The sequence below is a fragment of the Orbicella faveolata genome, unplaced genomic scaffold, assembly GCF_042242905.1.
Source record: "Orbicella faveolata isolate gen_17 unplaced genomic scaffold, um_ofav_v1 contig_46, whole genome shotgun sequence".
NCBI lineage: Eukaryota > Metazoa > Cnidaria > Anthozoa > Scleractinia > Merulinidae > Orbicella > Orbicella faveolata.
In genome coordinates, this window is record NW_028301576.1 from 17,517,766 (window position 1) to 17,536,692 (window position 18,927).

At 39.2% G+C, this 18,927-nt stretch overlaps 1 protein-coding gene across 2 annotated transcripts in view; it reads left to right on the forward strand.

Annotated features, from left to right (window-relative positions):
* The first annotated feature begins 1,623 nt into the window (after positions 1-1,623).
* Positions 1,624-18,927, forward strand: part of LOC110040394 (uncharacterized) — a 37,818-nt gene continuing 20,514 nt past the window's right edge. For both annotated transcript variants that reach the window (XM_089278629.1, XM_089278630.1), the window contains exons 1-6: positions 1,624-2,812; positions 3,313-3,452; positions 3,622-3,763; positions 4,315-4,366; positions 6,366-6,461; positions 11,225-11,268. In XM_089278629.1, coding sequence (XP_089134755.1) covers positions 3,333-3,452; positions 3,622-3,763; positions 4,315-4,366; positions 6,366-6,461; positions 11,225-11,268 — 454 coding nt within the window. In that variant the 5' untranslated portion in view covers positions 1,624-2,812; positions 3,313-3,332. The remainder of the gene's footprint in view (positions 2,813-3,312; positions 3,453-3,621; positions 3,764-4,314; positions 4,367-6,365; positions 6,462-11,224; positions 11,269-18,927) is intronic.

Genomic DNA, 18,927 nt, shown 5'->3' on the forward strand with positions numbered 1-18,927 from the left:
AGCGACAAGGTGAATTATATTTTGTTTATCACAAAACAATCACTGCCGTGAACACGACTATTTCGCATTTCGCATTCAAAACTAGCCTAACATTTTTTAAATTCATGAAAGTGGAGTTAAAATACTTAAGGTTCGCGAATTCAAATGATGCGATCTTCAAGACAGATCTTGCGAGCTTAAAATGCAGTGCATCATCATTTAAACTGTCTTGATTCTTCGCAGAAAAAGTAGCCTGCGAATACAGGCGCCTATCATCGCTCGCGGCTGGGGGCACGTCTACCAATATCCCAGCTATCCTCTAGCAAACTGTTAAAAAGAAATATAAAGAAATAAATATAATCAGAATCAACTAACACGTACTGTTGTCCTTGAAGTCTTACTGTTGCATTAAAATACTGAACAGTTGACCGTTTTATTCACTGATTAATTAAAAAACTGCGGAGGTGTTGGAAGGCGACGATCCCGGTGGCAGGGCATTTGCCCTCTTTCTTCGTCCCCACCCCGGGGCATTTAGACAGCTTATGTGTCCCCACCCCGAGAAATTTGCCCATTTTTTTTTAAAAAATGCTAATGCCCCAGGGGTTAGCCCGAGGGGGGCATGGGCACTGCTGGAATTGACTGATGCATTACAGTCTCCCTAGTTTTTCCGTCAGCCGTGCCCTCCACCACCCCTACGCGTGGGCATTTTGTACTCTCTCCAGTTTCGCTCGGATCAGGAGACCAAGATGGCGGCCCGTCGAGCTCACCGATCGACATCTATGATCTCACGGAAAAATAGGGGACTGTGAACAGTCTATTAAAATTGGGAAAAAGAAATTTTTTAATAAAAGTTATTTCTGTCAAGGTATCATAATCCCCAAAAGGTATAGACTCCTCAGTGACCTTTTAGTGGGCATTAATAAGTAAGATATTGAAGCTCTTCAGTTTCGGTAGTGTTCAGGAGATGGTACATATATATGATATTTCACGATTGTGCAAAACAGTATTTTACGAATGAGCCCAGTGTTACGAAGCCCAGGTGCTACGTATTATGTTGCATGTAAATAAACGTCGAAAACTCAGCACTTTTAGTTTAACTTTAATAAATCCACTTGTAAATCCAAACATCCACGAGCTAAAGTACTGCGACAAGTATTTCGATCAGCCCAATTTTAGCGATTTAGGTTCATGTAGTCCAGGTTTTCTACAGACATCAAAAGGAACTAACTAAGTACGGGAACCAAAAGAGCGAAATTAGACGAATGCAATACTTACCGACTATTTCGTTCCAAGTACAAATGTCCAATGTTCTTCAAAAACAACAACATGGCGGATCGCAAATCAAAGACAACCCACATGCTTCATAACACGTGAAGCAAACACGTTACGTCATACACAGGTCCGCACAACGTGCGCAATGGTAGCTACACCCAGAGTGTGAGTAAGATATTGTTTTTAACGGGAGAAAATAAAATTCATATCTTCAAGCTACCATGAATTCTGGATAACATTTATAATTCCTATTAGAAGACCAACACTTTTCTTGTTCAAATTTTGTTTAAAAAAAATCTAGTAAAAAGCCCCTTCTTCATGAGCAAGCTTGACAATCCATAGCTCCTTGAAATAATATCCTTGAAATATCTCGAAAGGGCTGAATAATCCCTCGAAAGGGTGGAATAATCCCTCAAAAGGGATTCAAGTTTCCTTGAGAGGGATGAATTACCGCGAACAGTGAATTCGTGATTTCTGTGCCATTTGAGTCGCCCAGTGATGTAAACGACGTTTAGTAGCACTCAATTTCAAGGGCAATATACTGTGTTAAGAGCGATGTTTTAAGCGCACTTCTTGTCGTAGAACAGTGAAAAAGCTGTTGCTTCTTGTGGCAAGAAACGAACGTGATCACATGACTGAATCAGGCAAATGTGATATCTAATATCCTGATTCAGGACCAGCCCTCCCCCCCATTCAGTGTGTGAGACCTTCATTTCTTGCCTCTTTAGCAAGCTCAGCCGGCAAGAAAAACATTACTCAGGTCCCAGATGATGTTTCATGTAAATTTTATGACTGGTGTATTTTCCTGTTAAACACCCGTGTCTATAAAGTTAAAAAAAATCCAAATTACAGTCTCAAATAACGATTTCACACCCAAAATAGAATCATAACAGGTCTCAGTGAGTTAAAAAAAAAATTGAGAATTAATGCTTGTTATCAAGAAAAATTGATTTCTTAGAGAGAGGCATTGTAAAGTGAAACATGTGCTCAGCAGTTCAAAGGGAAAACAAAAATTGAGAGTGGTGACAATCAGCTTGTAAAACCAATGATCCTCAAAGCTTTGTGTACTTTTCTGTTCCCAATGTTAAGATTGATATTTCTGGCCAATTGGTTTAAACAAAGTTTAACTTGCACTTACAAGCACTGCTATACCATCACAATGTAGTAAAATGGAAGTGTGGAAAACTGCAAAGTCCTTATATAAAACCGTGTGTCACACACAAGGGTTTACATATTTGTACCACTGAGAGAATCCGAGTTTCTCTGGACATCCTACATTATCCCCGCAGTTTCAACTGGTGTAAAAAATGTAGTAGTGTATTTGTAAAGTTTTCTTTTTAAATCTTAATAGCAAATTTGTTGTTGTAAATAACAGTTATTTTTCTTTATGGGCACCAATTATTTAATGGGCACACTCCCATGATTACCCTTGGTGATCAGGTGTTAAGTTTTTAAGAGGGTCAATTTGACCAGGTTTTCTCTTTCACGTATGTAGACACATCAACAGGCGAAGACAGTTCACAGAGTGACCATCCAGATGCTGAACGAAGCAGGATTGCAGGTACTATTTTAGGGGCAATAGTTCTGGATTGAGCATGGTAACTGTGAAGCATGCTGCGAGTTCGTCACAGGCTCAGTAAAATGTTGTGGTGTTGTTGGTCAAGAAAGTTAACTACTATGTTGTGCTTTAAAACTTACTTGATGGGCAGCTACCTCAAACATATCAAATACAACTCATAAATATCTGAGCTGTTTGTGGTTATAGCTGTTTGTTGATTGTGAACGTGCAAAAAAAAAAATGCTTTTTTGTTATCCTTACTGCAAAACAGCTTGAAAGAGGTAATAAATTACAGATGATGAAAAAATGAAAACGTAGAGGTGAAACTCTAGAGTCAGTGTAGCCTTCTACACAGATGTTTATAGGTGCAAGTCAAGGAAAGTAACTTCACTAATAAGTGAAAAAACAATCTGTTAAGTTGTCAAGTTTTTGAGTTGAAATTTGGCGCAAATACGGCCGGTACATCAAAATAGTTCTAAAAAAAGCTTCTCTTTTGCCTGTAGCCCAAACTACTGTGAAGGACATGAATAGAGGACAGGAGCTGGATCAATATGAAGATCACGATGCTTGGTTGAAGATGGTGAAACAGGACTGGTACTCCTTCCAACACCTGAAGGAGGCACAGACAGATCAGCAACGAAAGGTTTGTATGATTATTATAAATAACACATTCAATTTCCTATCACAGACGCAAGTAGCTTGTGAAAAAAACTTGCGAGTAAGACAAGAGTAAACTGTTGCACTGTTCTCAATATAAATTAGTAGTATTTTAATACTACAATAACTAATATTTTTTTTGTTCTTCTTCCTAGCGACTGAATATGTTTGTAGCACGGTTCCAGGACCAGTTTCCTGTACAGTATCAGTGTGATGGCTGTGGTGTAATACTGTCAGACATCCGATACCGCTGCCTTAACTGCATTGATGTTGACTTCTGTTCTGACTGTTACACGAGTGAGTATAGTCATTTATGGTATATCCCTGGGAGCTAAAGAAAACGACGATAGGATGGCTATATCATCCTTCTGTACAGAAAAGGTCCTTTTCAACTTTTGAACGGGAGATAAATCAGTTTTTATGGTTACAACTCTTGATAAATTAATGCCTTAAACTGAGTTTTCCCCTAATCAGTAAATAATGATGTTCCTAAGTAACACAAAGTATTCTGAGAGATTTTTTTTTTCCATGGACTCAAGCTTCTGAGAAAAAGAGTGCCAACTTTTACCAACATGAGTCCATAATTCTAGTCTTTGTACACGCCCGACCCCTTCCTGGGCTACATGCTTGTGTTTGGTAGGCTTGAATGCTATTCCTGAGTGAACACATGCAACCGTCAAGAATTCTAAGTACTCTTTTTTCAGCAGGGATTGGCCAAAAACACACTTGTTTCCAAACTGAATTTGTATTGCCAAACAGGGATGTATTAGGTGCTGTCTTGAAGTAATTTGACGCATACATTTTTGTTGTATAATTATTTAAGTTTGAATTTATTTTTTTTCAAACAGAAAGGGTAACAGCAGAAGGTCACACAGAAAATCACGAAGTTATTGAAATGAGGTTAGTGCTAGAATAAACAGCTGTTTAGTCGTCTACAAACTGGTAATTTTTAACTTCTTAAAAAAGTGATAATAATTAAATTGAACAATTCATTGTGACAGAATGTGCAAGGGAAGCCATAAGTTTCACTTGATCACCTTAAAATCCTTGTATGTCACACCATGTGCCATATTCATTGTGTTCAGTCATAGTTGCTTTCTGTTTATGTTGTTTTTACTTTAAAGAAATCAAACTAAGCTGCTTCATTCACCTCGTCAACCTTCAATTAAAAAAGTGCACCGCTTCAAATATTTAACCACCACGCGTACAATATCGCAGGCTTAATAGGACACCCAAATCATCTTAGCAGTAAGCAGACGTAAGTGGCAAACGTAACTTGTAGATTAGTGTGTTTGTGGTGAAATTATTGTCTTAAACTACACTTTACCAGCTGAAGTGGACACCAAAAATTCAAAGACCCCTAAGCGAGATGATGAGCATCCCTGTGTCTTTCAAAAGGCAGTTCCTCTCTGCCCCGAGCACACGGTAATGTCACGCAATACGCAGCTAAGAATTTATATTTGTGATGTTTAAAGGGGCTCGTTACGCGGTGTGACTATTCACGTAGGTTATTTACTTTGCAATCATGTCTGTCAAAATTCAATTGTTTTTCAATGCCACTCATGATCAAAAAGAAATATATCGTACAGTGGGGTATGATATTTACGACATAAGGCGACGGAAAATTATTTTTTTCCAAGGGTTTGGGGGGAGTGGGGGGGGGGGGGGGGCGGTTGGGGAGTTGGGAGTTTTCTGGGGCCTGAAAATGTTTTTCGCACCTTTAGGTTGTGCATGATTTTTTGGTGGGCAATAGCTTGTGCAATAATTTTTTTAACATAAAAATCAAAATAGTGATTGTAGGAGCACTTGCTCGATTTTTTTCCCCATGGCTCCTCCTGCACCAATTTTTTTTTTTTTTCACAGTTTTTGCTGTGCAGGATTGTTTTTTTGGAAATTGCCCAGACCCCACCCCATAGAAATATAATGGTCCGTCCCTATTAAACATTAGAGGAAAAATAACTACTCTAGTTGCTTGGAATCAGGCGCAACAAATTTCTTCGTGAAGAAGGAAAAGAATATAAGATAATTTTACTTTCTTGTAGTAGTTAAGAAGTTAGAACTGAAGTCTCTTGATCTGTTCTTTGTAAGTCCTTTTGATTAGGATACAAGCGTTTTGAGAATTGTGGAAATTTAATATCCTAGACGTGTCTGTGTAGGCCACACAAAATTGGCCACATTACGTTATTTCGGGGATTCCGACGGTAGAGAATTTCAGTGAATGAATTTTGTGAGTAAAAATTCTTTGAATTCGCCAAAAAAATAGCCAGTGGAATGTGTAGCGGAACAACAAACTTTGCCTTTTCGCCAGCATGGTCTCATTGTGTGTTTCTTTAAGCCGTTAGCTTCTGTCTGCTATTTATTATATTCTTATTATATTGTATGACTGCTTCCAAATGCCTCCAAGAGAATATATTTTTGTGAAAGAAAAAGGAAGAAAGAGGTGAAAGTAGCTTTTGTAATAAACGAAAAGAGCTCATGGGAAAGCGAAAAAATAGCTTCAATAAAATGTGTTTAATTTTTTGTGTTTCTTTTTGAGTGTTATACCAAAACCAAAATGGCCATTTGTAGTTGCAGACATAATGTCAGCCTGCTAGTGCTAATGAAAAAACATGGCACTGTTTTGTATGACTCTTGTGACTGCTTTTTTATGCAGATGATAACCATTGTTTCTCAAGCTAAGGCAAAATGGAAAATAGCTCGGTTCTATAGGCCTTTTGAATGTTCGAATACTATGCCTTTTTTTGTTTGAAATAAACTTCTTTTGCGTCCCCCACCTGCCTGCCTGCCTGCCTGCCTGCCTGCCTGCCTGCCTGCCCGCCCGACCTACCAAGCGACTCACTTAAATGCTATGTTCAAGCTTACAAGCTCTAATAACGTGATTCATGTTCCATTGTTTCAGATTCAAGTGTGGTGATTGTAAAGGTTTTATACTTGGGAGACGATTTTGCTGCTATAAGTGCCCTGACTTCCTTCTTTGCTTTAAATGCCAGTCAAGGTAATTTATAGTGATCGCTTGGTTTAAATCGTATATGTATTTCTATCAAAAAATCTTTACAAGTTCAATTGATAAATAGGCCATAGGGAGACTACAGACTAGCTATACTCTTTCTCATTAAGGGCCCATTGACCGACTCACTTCGCGCGCGTTGCTAAGGAAATTAAATTTCACGTCCAGTTACTTACGTCAGCCTGAGCCCCGGTGGGTAATCCCTTATATGGGCTATATAGGTATGTGGGCCCCAAAGGGTATGGTTTTACAGCCGTTTTGGTCATAAATTGGGTATCGGTTTTGGCCACTTTGGTCAGAAATAGGGTATGGTTTTTGCACTCTGGTCTTGAATTGATCATGTTTTTTAGAAGAAGCTACTTTTTCATCATTATCGATAAGACCATCAACAAAAGCCCTTCATAAATTATGTTTAGTGCATCTGTGTCAGCCGCAACAGCCATAAATAGGGTATCAAATTTTCGGTCAGATCATAAATATGGTAGGGAACATCGCAGACTTTGGTCATAAATAGGGTAAGGGTTTTGGGAAGCGGGCCCCACACCCCCACCCAATTTTTCTGGGATTTCTGTTGGGAATTGTATTCAGTGAGTTGTAGGCTCAAACTGCAAATACACGAGCCACGTTATCCGGAACATGCAATAAACGGCGAATCACAATGGCTAAAAACGGTGAAGAAGCTAGACTCAAAACTCCAAAAACGGCGGCAAGGATGACCTAAAATCTTAAACACGGCAAGAAAAATACAGCAAAGATAAAAATCTGCAAAATTACAACAGCGAAGGTCAAATGTACGCGCGAACACATTCTGAGCCACGATTGGCTAATTAAAATCGCCTGAAGTTACGCGCGCGGACAAAAACTTGTACTAAGGCGAGAGGGGTGAGTTCAGAGTTGGTAAAGTTCAAAACAATTTCCCCCCTCCCCTTCGGGGGCCTGAGCACGGAAAATAAAAGCAACTCAACAGCTTGCAAAAGGGAGACGCGGTGGCCTCATGGTTAGTGCGCTCGTCTCCGGATCGAGCGGTCCGGATTCGAGCCCTGGCCGGGGACATTGTGTTGTGTTCTTGGGCAAGGCACTTTGCTCTCACAGTGCCTCTCTCCACCCAGGTGTATAAATGGGTACCGGCGAACTTAATGCTGGAGGTAACCCTGCGATGGACTAGCATCCCATCCAGGGGGGAGTAGAAATACTCCTAGTCGCTTCATACTACAGAAACCGGGATAAGCTCCGGCCTGATGGGCCACTTGGCTCGTATGCAGACTTTACCTTTTACCTTTACCAACAACTTGCAATATCGCTTACATTTTAGATGTTTTTTCTTTGTGTTTCACAAAATGCAAAGTAAAAAAGCGCACGCAAAAACAAAATGAGAGAGAAACAGGAGCAAAACAAAAAAGAGAGAAAACCAACTCCGTGTGGCTTTCGCGCACTTTGTTTGATCTTACCCAAGTGCGCTGCTAGTGTTAACTGCGCACGCGCTGATGGGGTAACTTCCGATATCTATGGGGGGCACTTCCGGTTTCTTTGAATGCCGAAGGAAACGCGGTTTTTCCAGCCTCTTTCGACGAGTTTCGATGAAAGCCAACGTTGGAAACATACTGTAGAATTCCGAAAGTAACGGCCCCCGTTACTTTCGGATTTAGCAGGCAAAAGGGGCCGCTACTTTCGGGTAACCGTTACTTACGGGTAGCTGTTACTTTCGGATGGTTAAAAAACGTTTGTACAGTAACAGTCGTTTCAGACAAAGCAGACAGGTAACACAAGAAATTAAACATTCCATTTATGTATGTTTTCAACTACCCTCATAAACAAAGCAGACCGTATAAACAAAAAGACAGACCTTAAACCGGTTGGTACTGTAGGGCGAAAGTATATCACAATACAACTGATAACCCTACAGTACCTAATTGGAATCTGTTGCTAGACAAACACGGCTTATAAATCATAGTTTCAAGAAAATTCAGTCAGATGCGAAATAAAATCAGAGATAACTCTTCAAGTCAATGTTCATTCCTGCATACAGGCTGCTCCATCCGCATGACGCGCGCTTGAGAAGAGAGACTTTGTCTTTTAGTGACTTCTAAAGGGCCACTACTTTCGGGTGGGCCGCTACTTTCAGGGAAACCGTTACTTTCGGGGTTCAATAGGAAGGTAAAGCATTAATGTTACTTTCGCAGAGCCGTTATTTTCGGGGGGACCGTTACTTTCGGAATTCTACGGTATCTATGCATTCCTTTTGTGAAATCCTGCTTCTCCCAGGAAATTACGAATTTTTCAATATTTTGAAGTTCTCTCAAAATCTGACCTTTAAGAAATGAAACAAAATCTATGCATAGCGTAATGATGATTAAAATGAAAATATTGGATCAATGAACAAAGTCCCGATAGCGTACTTTACCTGGGAGCCTTTCCATTTTTTCTGAACTGATTAGTCAAATGACCATGGGAAAGGCCTGATGACGTTAGCACTGGTGTTACTGATCATGAAAAAGTTAAAACACATGAAGTTAAAACTTTGAACTAACTAAAAATGTCGAGGTCATATGAGGGTAAATTTCCTTAGCAACGGGTCGAAAAGATAAGTTAATGGCCTTTCAGCGCCCATTAACAGATCTCTTCGAGCTGTCGCTAAGGAAAATTTATTCTCATATAACCGCATCATTTTTGGTTAGTTCAGAGTTATCTCATGTGTTTTAACTTTTCAATGATCAGTAACACTAGTGATGACGTCATCAGGCCAGGCCCATGGTCATGTGACTAATACTGAAAAAAGGCAAAGGCTCCCGGGCAAATTACTTTATCGTGATTTTTTTCATTGATTTAATATCTTAATTTAAATCCTCATTACGCTATGCATAGATTTTGTCTCGTTTCTAAAAGGTCAGATTTTTAGAGAATTTCAAAATTTAAAAAAAGTCGTAATTTTCTGAAAAAATCATGATTTTGGAAAAAAAGAATGCATAGCTATGTTTCCAACGTTGGCTTTAATTGAAATCCGTCGAAAAAGACCGAATTTAGTAAAAAAGCGCGTTTTCTTTAGCATTTAAAGAAACTGGAAGTGCGCCCGATATATATTGGAAGTTACCCTATCAGCGCGTGCGCAATTTACACTACCAGCGCTCTTCGGCAAGATCAAACAAAGCCACTAGGAGTTAGTTTTTCTTCTTTCTATTGGTCTTGTTTTTCTGTTTTTGTGTTATTTTGTCTTTGCTTGTACTTTTTGTACTCTGCATTTTATGAAACACAAAGAAAAAACATCTTTAATGTAACAGAATTTACAAGTTATTCAGTTGTTTTTATTTTCCACGCTCAGGCTGACGTAAGTAACCGGAAGTGAAATTTCACCTCCTTAGCAACGCGCGCGAGCGCCGGCATAAATCGCTTAATGGGCCCATAAGGTGATTCCTCAGTGTTGCATTGCGCATCCCTACTGCGCACGATTTTCGCGTTATTAGCGCGCGCACACGAGCGCGTACACACACACAACGTAAGGCCCAGTTCATACGTCGCATTTCTGCCGTGTCGAATTCAATTCAATTAAGTGCGGCAGAAATGCGACTGTGCATTCATACGTCGCACTTGTGTCGCACTTAATTCAGAATTTATACTGTCGGGTATGTCGGCCAGCGGAAAATGCTTTAAACGTAGAGTATTCAATATGGCGGACGAAAATACTGAGCGACGAAGGACTTTAATTTTGCTAAAAATTGTCCGCCAACGTAACGAGAAGGAGAAGGCTGACAACGGAGCAGTATGTGTTGCAACATGTTCGGGTTGCTCTGGGTCGAGAATGGCCAAGTTTCTTCTTTTTCTTTGGCGGGAAAACATTTACGCATGCTCAGTACATTAACATAATGTATGCATTAGATTCGACACGGCAGAAATTCGACGTCTGAATCAGTGTCGCATTTCTGTCGGATAATGTGACAAGACCAGTCGAACGTGCGGCAGAAATGCGGCAGCCGATTCAGACGTCGAATTTCTGTCGAATCTAATTCGTTGAATTGAATTCGACACGGCAGAAATGCGACGTATGAACCGGGCCTAAGAGACTTCCAGGAAGCTAAGCTCGACAGCGAAGTAAGTGCTTGTTTTCTCCTAATCAAGCACCGTAAGGTAACTTTGTTATTGCATAAATTATTGTATAATTCATTGCCTTTCCACTGAATGAGTAAGAAAAAATTTTAACGTCAGGTAAAAAAACACTGCCAAAAATGTTTACTTACCCCTTCACTCGTCACCTGAACCTTACCACCCTTAGAAGACCCACGCTAGAAAGACTTTTTGTCAACTCTGATCCAAGATGTACATTTTTGCCAAGAAACACATATCAAATTGTTCCTTTAAGACGACGCAATATATCTGTGGAGACTTTTTGATATTAACTCCATGTGTTTGGTCATTGATACTCCGAAACGTAGTGGTGTCCAGAAAAAAAAACGCAATTAACGGGTACCACTGCACGGATTTTTGACGCACCTTTGTACGAGTTATGACTCTTAAACGAACACCGTACCATATGCCTTTTATCGCACATTTCGAAGACCTGCATTATTAGGAACAACCACAAAAAAATTGGAAAAAATCTAACGTCAAATGTTATTTCTAGGGAATCACCTTAATGTACAACCTCTTTCTATAGCTAAGGCTGTCATACAGGATAGATGGGTGGAAGGTCAGTAACCACAAGCAGAAAATATTCATTGATAAGTTAATAAAAAGTTAATTAAAGGTTATCCTGATCTTAGGCATCTTGCTGGCCACGAAGTGATGGAATTTCCAGTGAAGAAAGGTGAGAAACGAGTCCTTTATTATTTAGAAATGTCCTTGAGACGCAGTAGTAAATAACATGGTCGGTGAAATTTAGCCAAAATTCAAATTTTGCAGTTTTTTTTTTTAACTGAATACTTTAGAACGTTTTCAGTTGCGTTACTGCAAACATTAATGAGCAGGAAATGTCAGATACGAAAGTAATGATTTGGTTTTAAAGCGCGCGACTAGTGCAAACTGAATAGCGAAAAAAATTATATTCTTGATTGGAGGGGGGCTGCCTGATGACAAAAGTGCCCGGAGAGTATTGCTCCAGTGATTTGGTTAAACGTCGGTTCACAAACTGCTGTTTATTAAAATTCTTTAAAAACTCTATAAACACCGTGAGAACTGAAATAAAAGATACAAATAAACTACAAATTAGCTTGCGAAAATAACAAGATTTAAGTACATTTCACATGCTTCGAAAATTACAAAAGTGAAAGGAGAAAACGTAAGATAGATTTACAATAACGGTAAAACGATGTCGTATACAACTTGACTTTGTCTAAAACCTTAAGACTTAAATTTACAATTCACAAGCGGTGAAACTGAACTTAAACGACTAAAGATATAAACTGCTTACATAAACAAACTAAAATAGCGTAAAAAATAATTACCTTGGTGCTGCCTTGATCACCAGAACAATGATAAACTTGGAGAAACTTGTTAACTTGTGGTGAATTAACAGATCTTGCGTCAACTGATCTCTTAACGAAAAAACTACTCTTTTTTAACGCTAGTTGGGTGTCGCGGCGCTACGCGCGTGCTTTCGCAACACCACAGAACTTACTAGAAAGACCTAGAAACAAGGGTAGCGTACACGCGAAACAAATACGCGTGAAAAAGCCTTAAATAACTGAATACACGTTCAAATAAACATCCAATGACTAAAGAATAGTACTCGCAAGGCTACAAAGTGTAATAATTGAGCGTAAAACAGCTTAAATTAGAAACCCGTTGAAAACTTGCGGAATGTTGCGCGTGCAAATTTGTTGCAGAAGCGCGCGCCGCTTCGAGTGTCGTACATCGCGCGCGCACAACTTAACTGCTGTAGCTACGCACGCACAACTTAAGGTGGCTCCCTATAGTTTTACAATCGCACGCGCGCTGAGCACGAAAGCTCAAGTAATTTGCGCGCGCTCGAAGGAAAACGTCAGTGTTTTTGGATATTTTCTGACGTCAACGTGAGCACAAAAAGCAAAACTGACAATGAATTTTCTCGCGTTTCCTTCGGTGAAATTCAGTAAAATTTGGCAGATTGGTAGTAAATATTTTACTCTAGCGGGAGCTCGTTTTTCAGGGAAATCTATGAGGCCAGAGTTTTTGCAGCGGTTAAAGAATTAAATTTGAAAATATCGAAAAATCTGCCTTTACAAACCCTACTTTTTTCGTGTTTCAAATTCGTATCCCGCTGGAAGGGATTTGATGTAAAAATTTTGGGATATTTCACTGAAGGAAATTCAGGAAAATCACAAATAAAGCCATAAACACAGTAAAAAAGACTTTTGTTTGGGCATTTATAATTTAAGACTAAATCCCAAAATTTTAACAGAGATGATAGCAAAACACTATGTAATCATTGCTTATTACATTAATAAGTTTGAGACGACTAGGTGAGAAAGCAAATGCAAAAACAGCATTCAAAACATAACACTTGCGCGCGCAACGCCATAAATAATTACCCTATGGAGCCACCTTAACTGCTGTAGCTAAGAAAGTGTGCAGGATATTTGGTAATGAACTTTGGTGGGGAAGTGGGTTGAGGAGGGGTTAAGAAACCTTTTTTGGAAACTACGACATATAAAACAGGAATAAGAGAATAGATCACCATATCCACGAATTCGGAAGGGATGATTGATTAATAGTGCTTAACAATTCCTTTCAGTGTTAGCTCCATTTGATATGTTTATGTGAACATTTCATTCCATTTTTCATAGCAGCAGAAAACCGGGAGAAAGAAAACCTGACTTGTTGTTATATAGATGTAATATATAGGCCAAGGGGTACAATGTTACATGTACTATGTGCGCACACATCTTGAATTGACCTCAAGACTGCAATTTCCTTGCATGCATGCTGGATGCTGAAGTCACAGTTATTTCTCCATAAGTTGGTTCGATTTTTGAGCAGATCAGTCTCGGATACTTTTAGCTGCTAAGTTTACCAGATAAGAAGAAAATGGTATCCTTTTTCCATTTTGTCAGCCACCATGGGAAAACTGAAACATATGCTGAGGATAATTTTCTTTGCAATAGTAATAGAAAAGTATTAGAAAAACAGGTTACAGCAAATTTTACACCGGAAGATCCATATTGTGAGTGTTTCGATACAATTTTGGGGGACCATAGCTAACAAGACTAGATCAGTTTTCGAAAGCCTTTTAATAGTCTTCCCTCCGTCACATCAATGCGAAGTTTCATTGGTCTTTGATTGACATATACTTATATCATATACTTAAAAAAGTGATTTTAAGGACGGTGCCTACATTTGTTCGTGCGCACACGTTCTGCGCATCACGCAAGGGTATAGTTTAAGGTGGCTTACTACAGTTTTGATAAATTAAAACAGCCCAACTTCTAACTCTTTTGAAAAATGTTCCAAGATGTTTTTCCTTTCTTTATATACAAATGGCCAAAATGAATGACCGAGTACCCAAGGAGAGACTGGGCACTAGTAGGTTAAATGACGTTTTTCTCAAAATCCACCCGTATGACCCCACCTCAAAATTTCAGGAGTAAGAAATTTGCTCTGATTTAAAATTCATGCATAGTAAAATAAACTCTGTAAGACAGATTTTTCGCAAATTAAGAAATGTGAAATCAAAAATAGCTCAAAATCTGTCTGACAGATTTTTAAGCGATGACGTATTGCGTGACGTCATCGCTTTATGCTGGCACCCATGCATTTCTCTGGATAGTGATTTCGCATAGTTTGTCGCGCTTATGTCCGTGCGCTTATGTCGCGCACTTTTTATCCCCCTGTGGAAGCGAAATGCGCTCTGGGAGTTCCTTTGCTGCTTTCCTTTGCTGTTTGTAGGTTCAGCGGAATGCTTTTAATTGGAGCTTTTAAAAGAAGATTTAGGGGTGGATTTTGGTTTAAACAGTATCGGATAAATTTGCGTTCACGGGCAAACTCATAATAAGAACATATCCTCCATACATACAAGTTTAGATAGACAAGTAAGTCGCACAGACGATGGGTGAAAGCTTTGCGGCTTTCCTTTGTTGTTTTTAGGATCAGCAGACTGCTTTTAATCGACATGACAAGTATACAGATAAAACAACAAATAAATTTCCGTTGAGGTAATTAGTGTTGCCGAATATTTTTAAAGATAATAAGGTGTCGATTTCTGAGAGAGTAACATTCCTTTACGGGTTGCCTTTGCGGCTTTCCTTTGCTGTTTGTACGATCAGCAGAGTGCTTTTAATTTCAGCTTTTAAACGAAGATTTGGGGGTTGATTTTGGTTTACACAGTGTCGGATAAATTTGCGCTCACTGGCAAGTTCGTAATGAGAACATATCGTCCATACATACAAATTTAGATAGACAAGCAAGTCGCACACGCGATAGCTGAAGGGTCTACATAAAATTTACGGATTGGTAGCACAGTTGTACTTTTGCCAGTCTTGAAGTGAATTGAATGAGCATTGTATGAGCACTGAACTATACAGTTTACAGTAATGATAATGAAGTCAGGGTACGATTCATTTGCAGTTTTCAGTTTTTTATGAAGTTTTGGAAATGTGCTGTTTTATATTTTCTGTCAACGAAAGAGTGGTTGCGATTAAACAATCGATAATCGTTTAGTCAGGGTAAAGACAATACGAATGTTCATTGATGACGAGTATACGGTTAACAACAAATTAATTTTCTGTGAGGTAATTAGCGTTGCCAAATATCTTTAAAGATAAGGTGTCGATTTCAGAGAGAGAAACTTGTACTTTGCGGCTTTTCTTTGCTATTTGTAGGATCAGCGGAGTGCTTTTAATTTCAGCTTTTAAAGGAAGATTTGGGGGTGGATTTTGGTTTATACAGTGTCGGATAAATTTGCGCTCACGGGCAAACTCATAATTATCTCATCTCCGGCCCTGTGTTTCGCGGGAAAAAAATTAAAAACCCAGCGCTCGTCAAAAATTATTTTTTTTCACCAGAAAGTTAGCTCGGAACATATACATATTTATATTCATTTGAATCGTCGATGAAATGACCTTTTCGGGATATTTTTTCCTTCGGGGTCAACAAAATCCTCCGATTACAAAATCACGCCGAACCCACACGTTGCAAAAAAATCTCTTCAAAACCCTGACTTCGAAGCCAAATATCACTTTAGTGTTAATAGCTACCACACATCGGTAGAAGGTAAATCTATTCCTTAACAATCCAGCTTTATCTTGTTAAAATTTCAGCGAAATCGAACAAAACCAGAATTAATTAGAATTTTTTTGCGACCTCACTTCCCAGACTTGACCTAACAAAGGACGCTATGGTCGCCCATAGCAACCGAAAAACACGGACATAACAAAGCCGACGTTTCGGCCAAAAAACTCCAGAATTATCGCCTGAGAGCTTAAACTTGAATGGGAACATCTTTTTCGAACTTTTTTCAACTGATTTAGACGAAGAGAAAAAACAGAACAGGAGAGCATAGCAAGCCGATAATATTTCACTGCGTGGCTTTCGGCACGAAAACGAAAATAAAGCTTACGTCTGGATAAATTCAGCCTTAGAAGCCAGCAACCGGTCCCAAATTACTTTCTGTATCCTTACAAATGTCCTGACTTCCATCTCCATTTCGCTGACCCCTAGTACGAGTACATGGACTAACAAGAAGATCTGTTAGATCTTATAACCGCGCTTTAAAAATGAAACGGTTCGCTTAGCACTACCGTCGGAACGCAGTGCACATTCCAAAGCAGTCATTGATGATTCTTTTCTTACTGTAGACATCACATCACTTGATCAACACAAACTGTATTATTGCACCATCAGTGGTAGCCGTTGACAAATCTCCGATGACTTAATGGTCTTAATCTAGAACTTTCTTCGGGATATGTATGGGCATGAACGATATGAACGACACAATAATAACACTATTAACAACAGCTTTCTTTCTTAAAAGTCATGATTAAATTTAATTGGTGTTTTCCACGAGTAAAGGGCTAGCAAAGTAGTCACACAAGTCATATAATTTAATAATAAAACTCTATCCCGACCGATGTATCGATTTTGGTCACTCCAGTGACCACAGATTGAAAACGTGACAGAAAATTGGCGTTACTTTTGATTCTCACCAAATTTGTCATATCCCCCCCTCGGGAGAATTTTGTTAAGTTAGCTAATTTAGTATGCAAGCCACCGTAATGGCGGTCACCGTCGACGAAATGTTTATTTGCTCAAAATTGGGGCAAAATCTTTCGGAGATGGAAGTCAAGACATTTGTAACGATACAGAAAGTAATTTGGGACCGGTTGCTGGCTTCTAAGGCTGAATTTATTCAGAAGTAAGCTGTATTTTCGTTTTCGTGCCGAAAGCCGTGCGATGAAATATTATCGGCTTGTTCTGCTGTCTTGTTCTGTTTTTCTCTTGGTATTTTTTGTAGCCCGTCGAGGCCAGTATTTTGTCTAAATCAGTTGAAAAAAGTTCGAAAAAGATGTTCCCATTCAAGTTTAAGCTCTCAGGCGATAATTCTGGAGTTTTTTGGCCGAAACGTCGGCTTTGTTGTGTTCGTGTTTTTCGGTTGCTATGGGCGACCGTGGCTTCCTTTGTTAGGTCAAGTCTGGGGAGTGAGGTCACAAAAAAATTCTAATTAATTCTGGTTTTGTTCGATTTCGCTGAAATTTTAACATGATAAAGCTGGATTGTTAAGGAATAGATTTACCGCCTGCCGATGTGTGGTAGCTATTAACGCTGAAGTGTTATATCGTTTCGAAGTCAGGGTTTTGAAGAGATTTTTTTGCAACATGTGGGTTCGGCGTGATTTTGTAATCGGAGGTTTCGGTTGACCCTGAAGGAAAAAATATCCGGAAAAGGTCATTTCATCGACGATTCAAACGAATATAAATATGTATATGTTCCGAGCTAAATTTCTGGTGAAAAAATATAATTTTTGACGAGCGCTAGGTTGTTAATTTTTTCCTGCGAAAGATGAGATTTATTAATGTTTCAACAGCTTTTTGCGAGTAAACATCACAGGTTGCGTGACTCAAAATTTGGCCGAGTGGAAGCTTGGGTCTGCTCGCACAGAAGTCGAAAAAAAACAAGAAGATCTGTTAGATCTTATAACCGCGCTTTTAAAATTTAACTGTTCGCTTAGCACTACCGTCGGAACGCAGTGCACATTCCAAAGCAGTCATTGATGATTCTTTTCTTACTGTAGACATCACATCACTTGATCAACACAAACTGTATTATTGCACCATCAGTGGTAGCCGTTGACAAATCTCCGATGACTTAATGGTCTTAATCTAGAACTTTCTTCGGGATATGTATGGGCATGAACGATATCAACGACACAATAATAACACTATTAACAACAGCTTTCTTTCTTAAAAGTCATGATTAAATTTAATTGGTGTTTTCCACGAGTAAAGGGCTAGCAAAGTAGTCACACAAGTCATAAAAAAACCCTATCCCGACCGATGTATCGATTTTGGTCACTCCAGTGACCACAGATTGAAAACGTGACAGAAAATTGGCGTTACTTTTGATTCTCACCAAATTTGTCGTATCCCGCCCCCCCTCGGGAGAATTTTGTTAAGTTAGCTAATTTAGTATGCAAGCCACCGTAATGGCGGTCGCCGCCGGCGAAATGTTTATTTGCTCAAAATTGGGGCAAAATCTTTCGGAGATGGAAATCAGGACATTTGTAAGGATACAGAAAGTAATTTGGGACCGGTTGCTGGCTTCTAAGGCTGAATTTATCCAGAAGTAAGCTGTATTTTCGTTTTCGTGTCGAAAGCCACGCGATGAAATATTATCGGCTTGTTCTGCTGTCTTGTTCTGTTTTTTCTCTTTGTCGTTTTTGTAGCCCGCCGAGGCCAGTCTTTCGTCTAAATCAGTTGAAAAAGGTTCGAAAAAGATGTTCCCATTCAAGTTTAAACTCTCAGGCGATAATTGTGGAGTTTTTTGGCCAAAACGTCGGCTTTGTTATGTTGGTGTTTTTCGGTTGCTATGGGCGACCGTTGCTTCCTTTGTTAGGACAAGTCTGGGAAGTGAGGTCACAAAAAAATTCTAATTAATTCTGGTTTTGTTCGATTTCGCTGAAATTTTAACACGATAAAGCTGGATTGTTAAGGAATAGATTTACCGCCTGCCGATGTGTGGTAGCTATTAACGCTGAAGTGTTATATCGCTTCGAAGTCAGGGTTTTGAAGAGATTTTTTTGCAACATGTGGGTTCGGCGTGATTTTGTAATCTGAGGTTTCGGTTGACCCCGAAGGAAAAAATATCCGGAAAAGGTCATTTCATTGACGATTCAAACAAATATAAATATGTATATGTTCCGAGCTAAATTTCTGGTGAAAAAATATAATTTTTGACGAGCGCTGGGTTTTTAATTTATTCCCGCGAAAGATGAGATTTATTGTTTCAACAGCTTTTGGCGAGTAAACATCACAGTTTGCGCGACTCAAAATTTGGC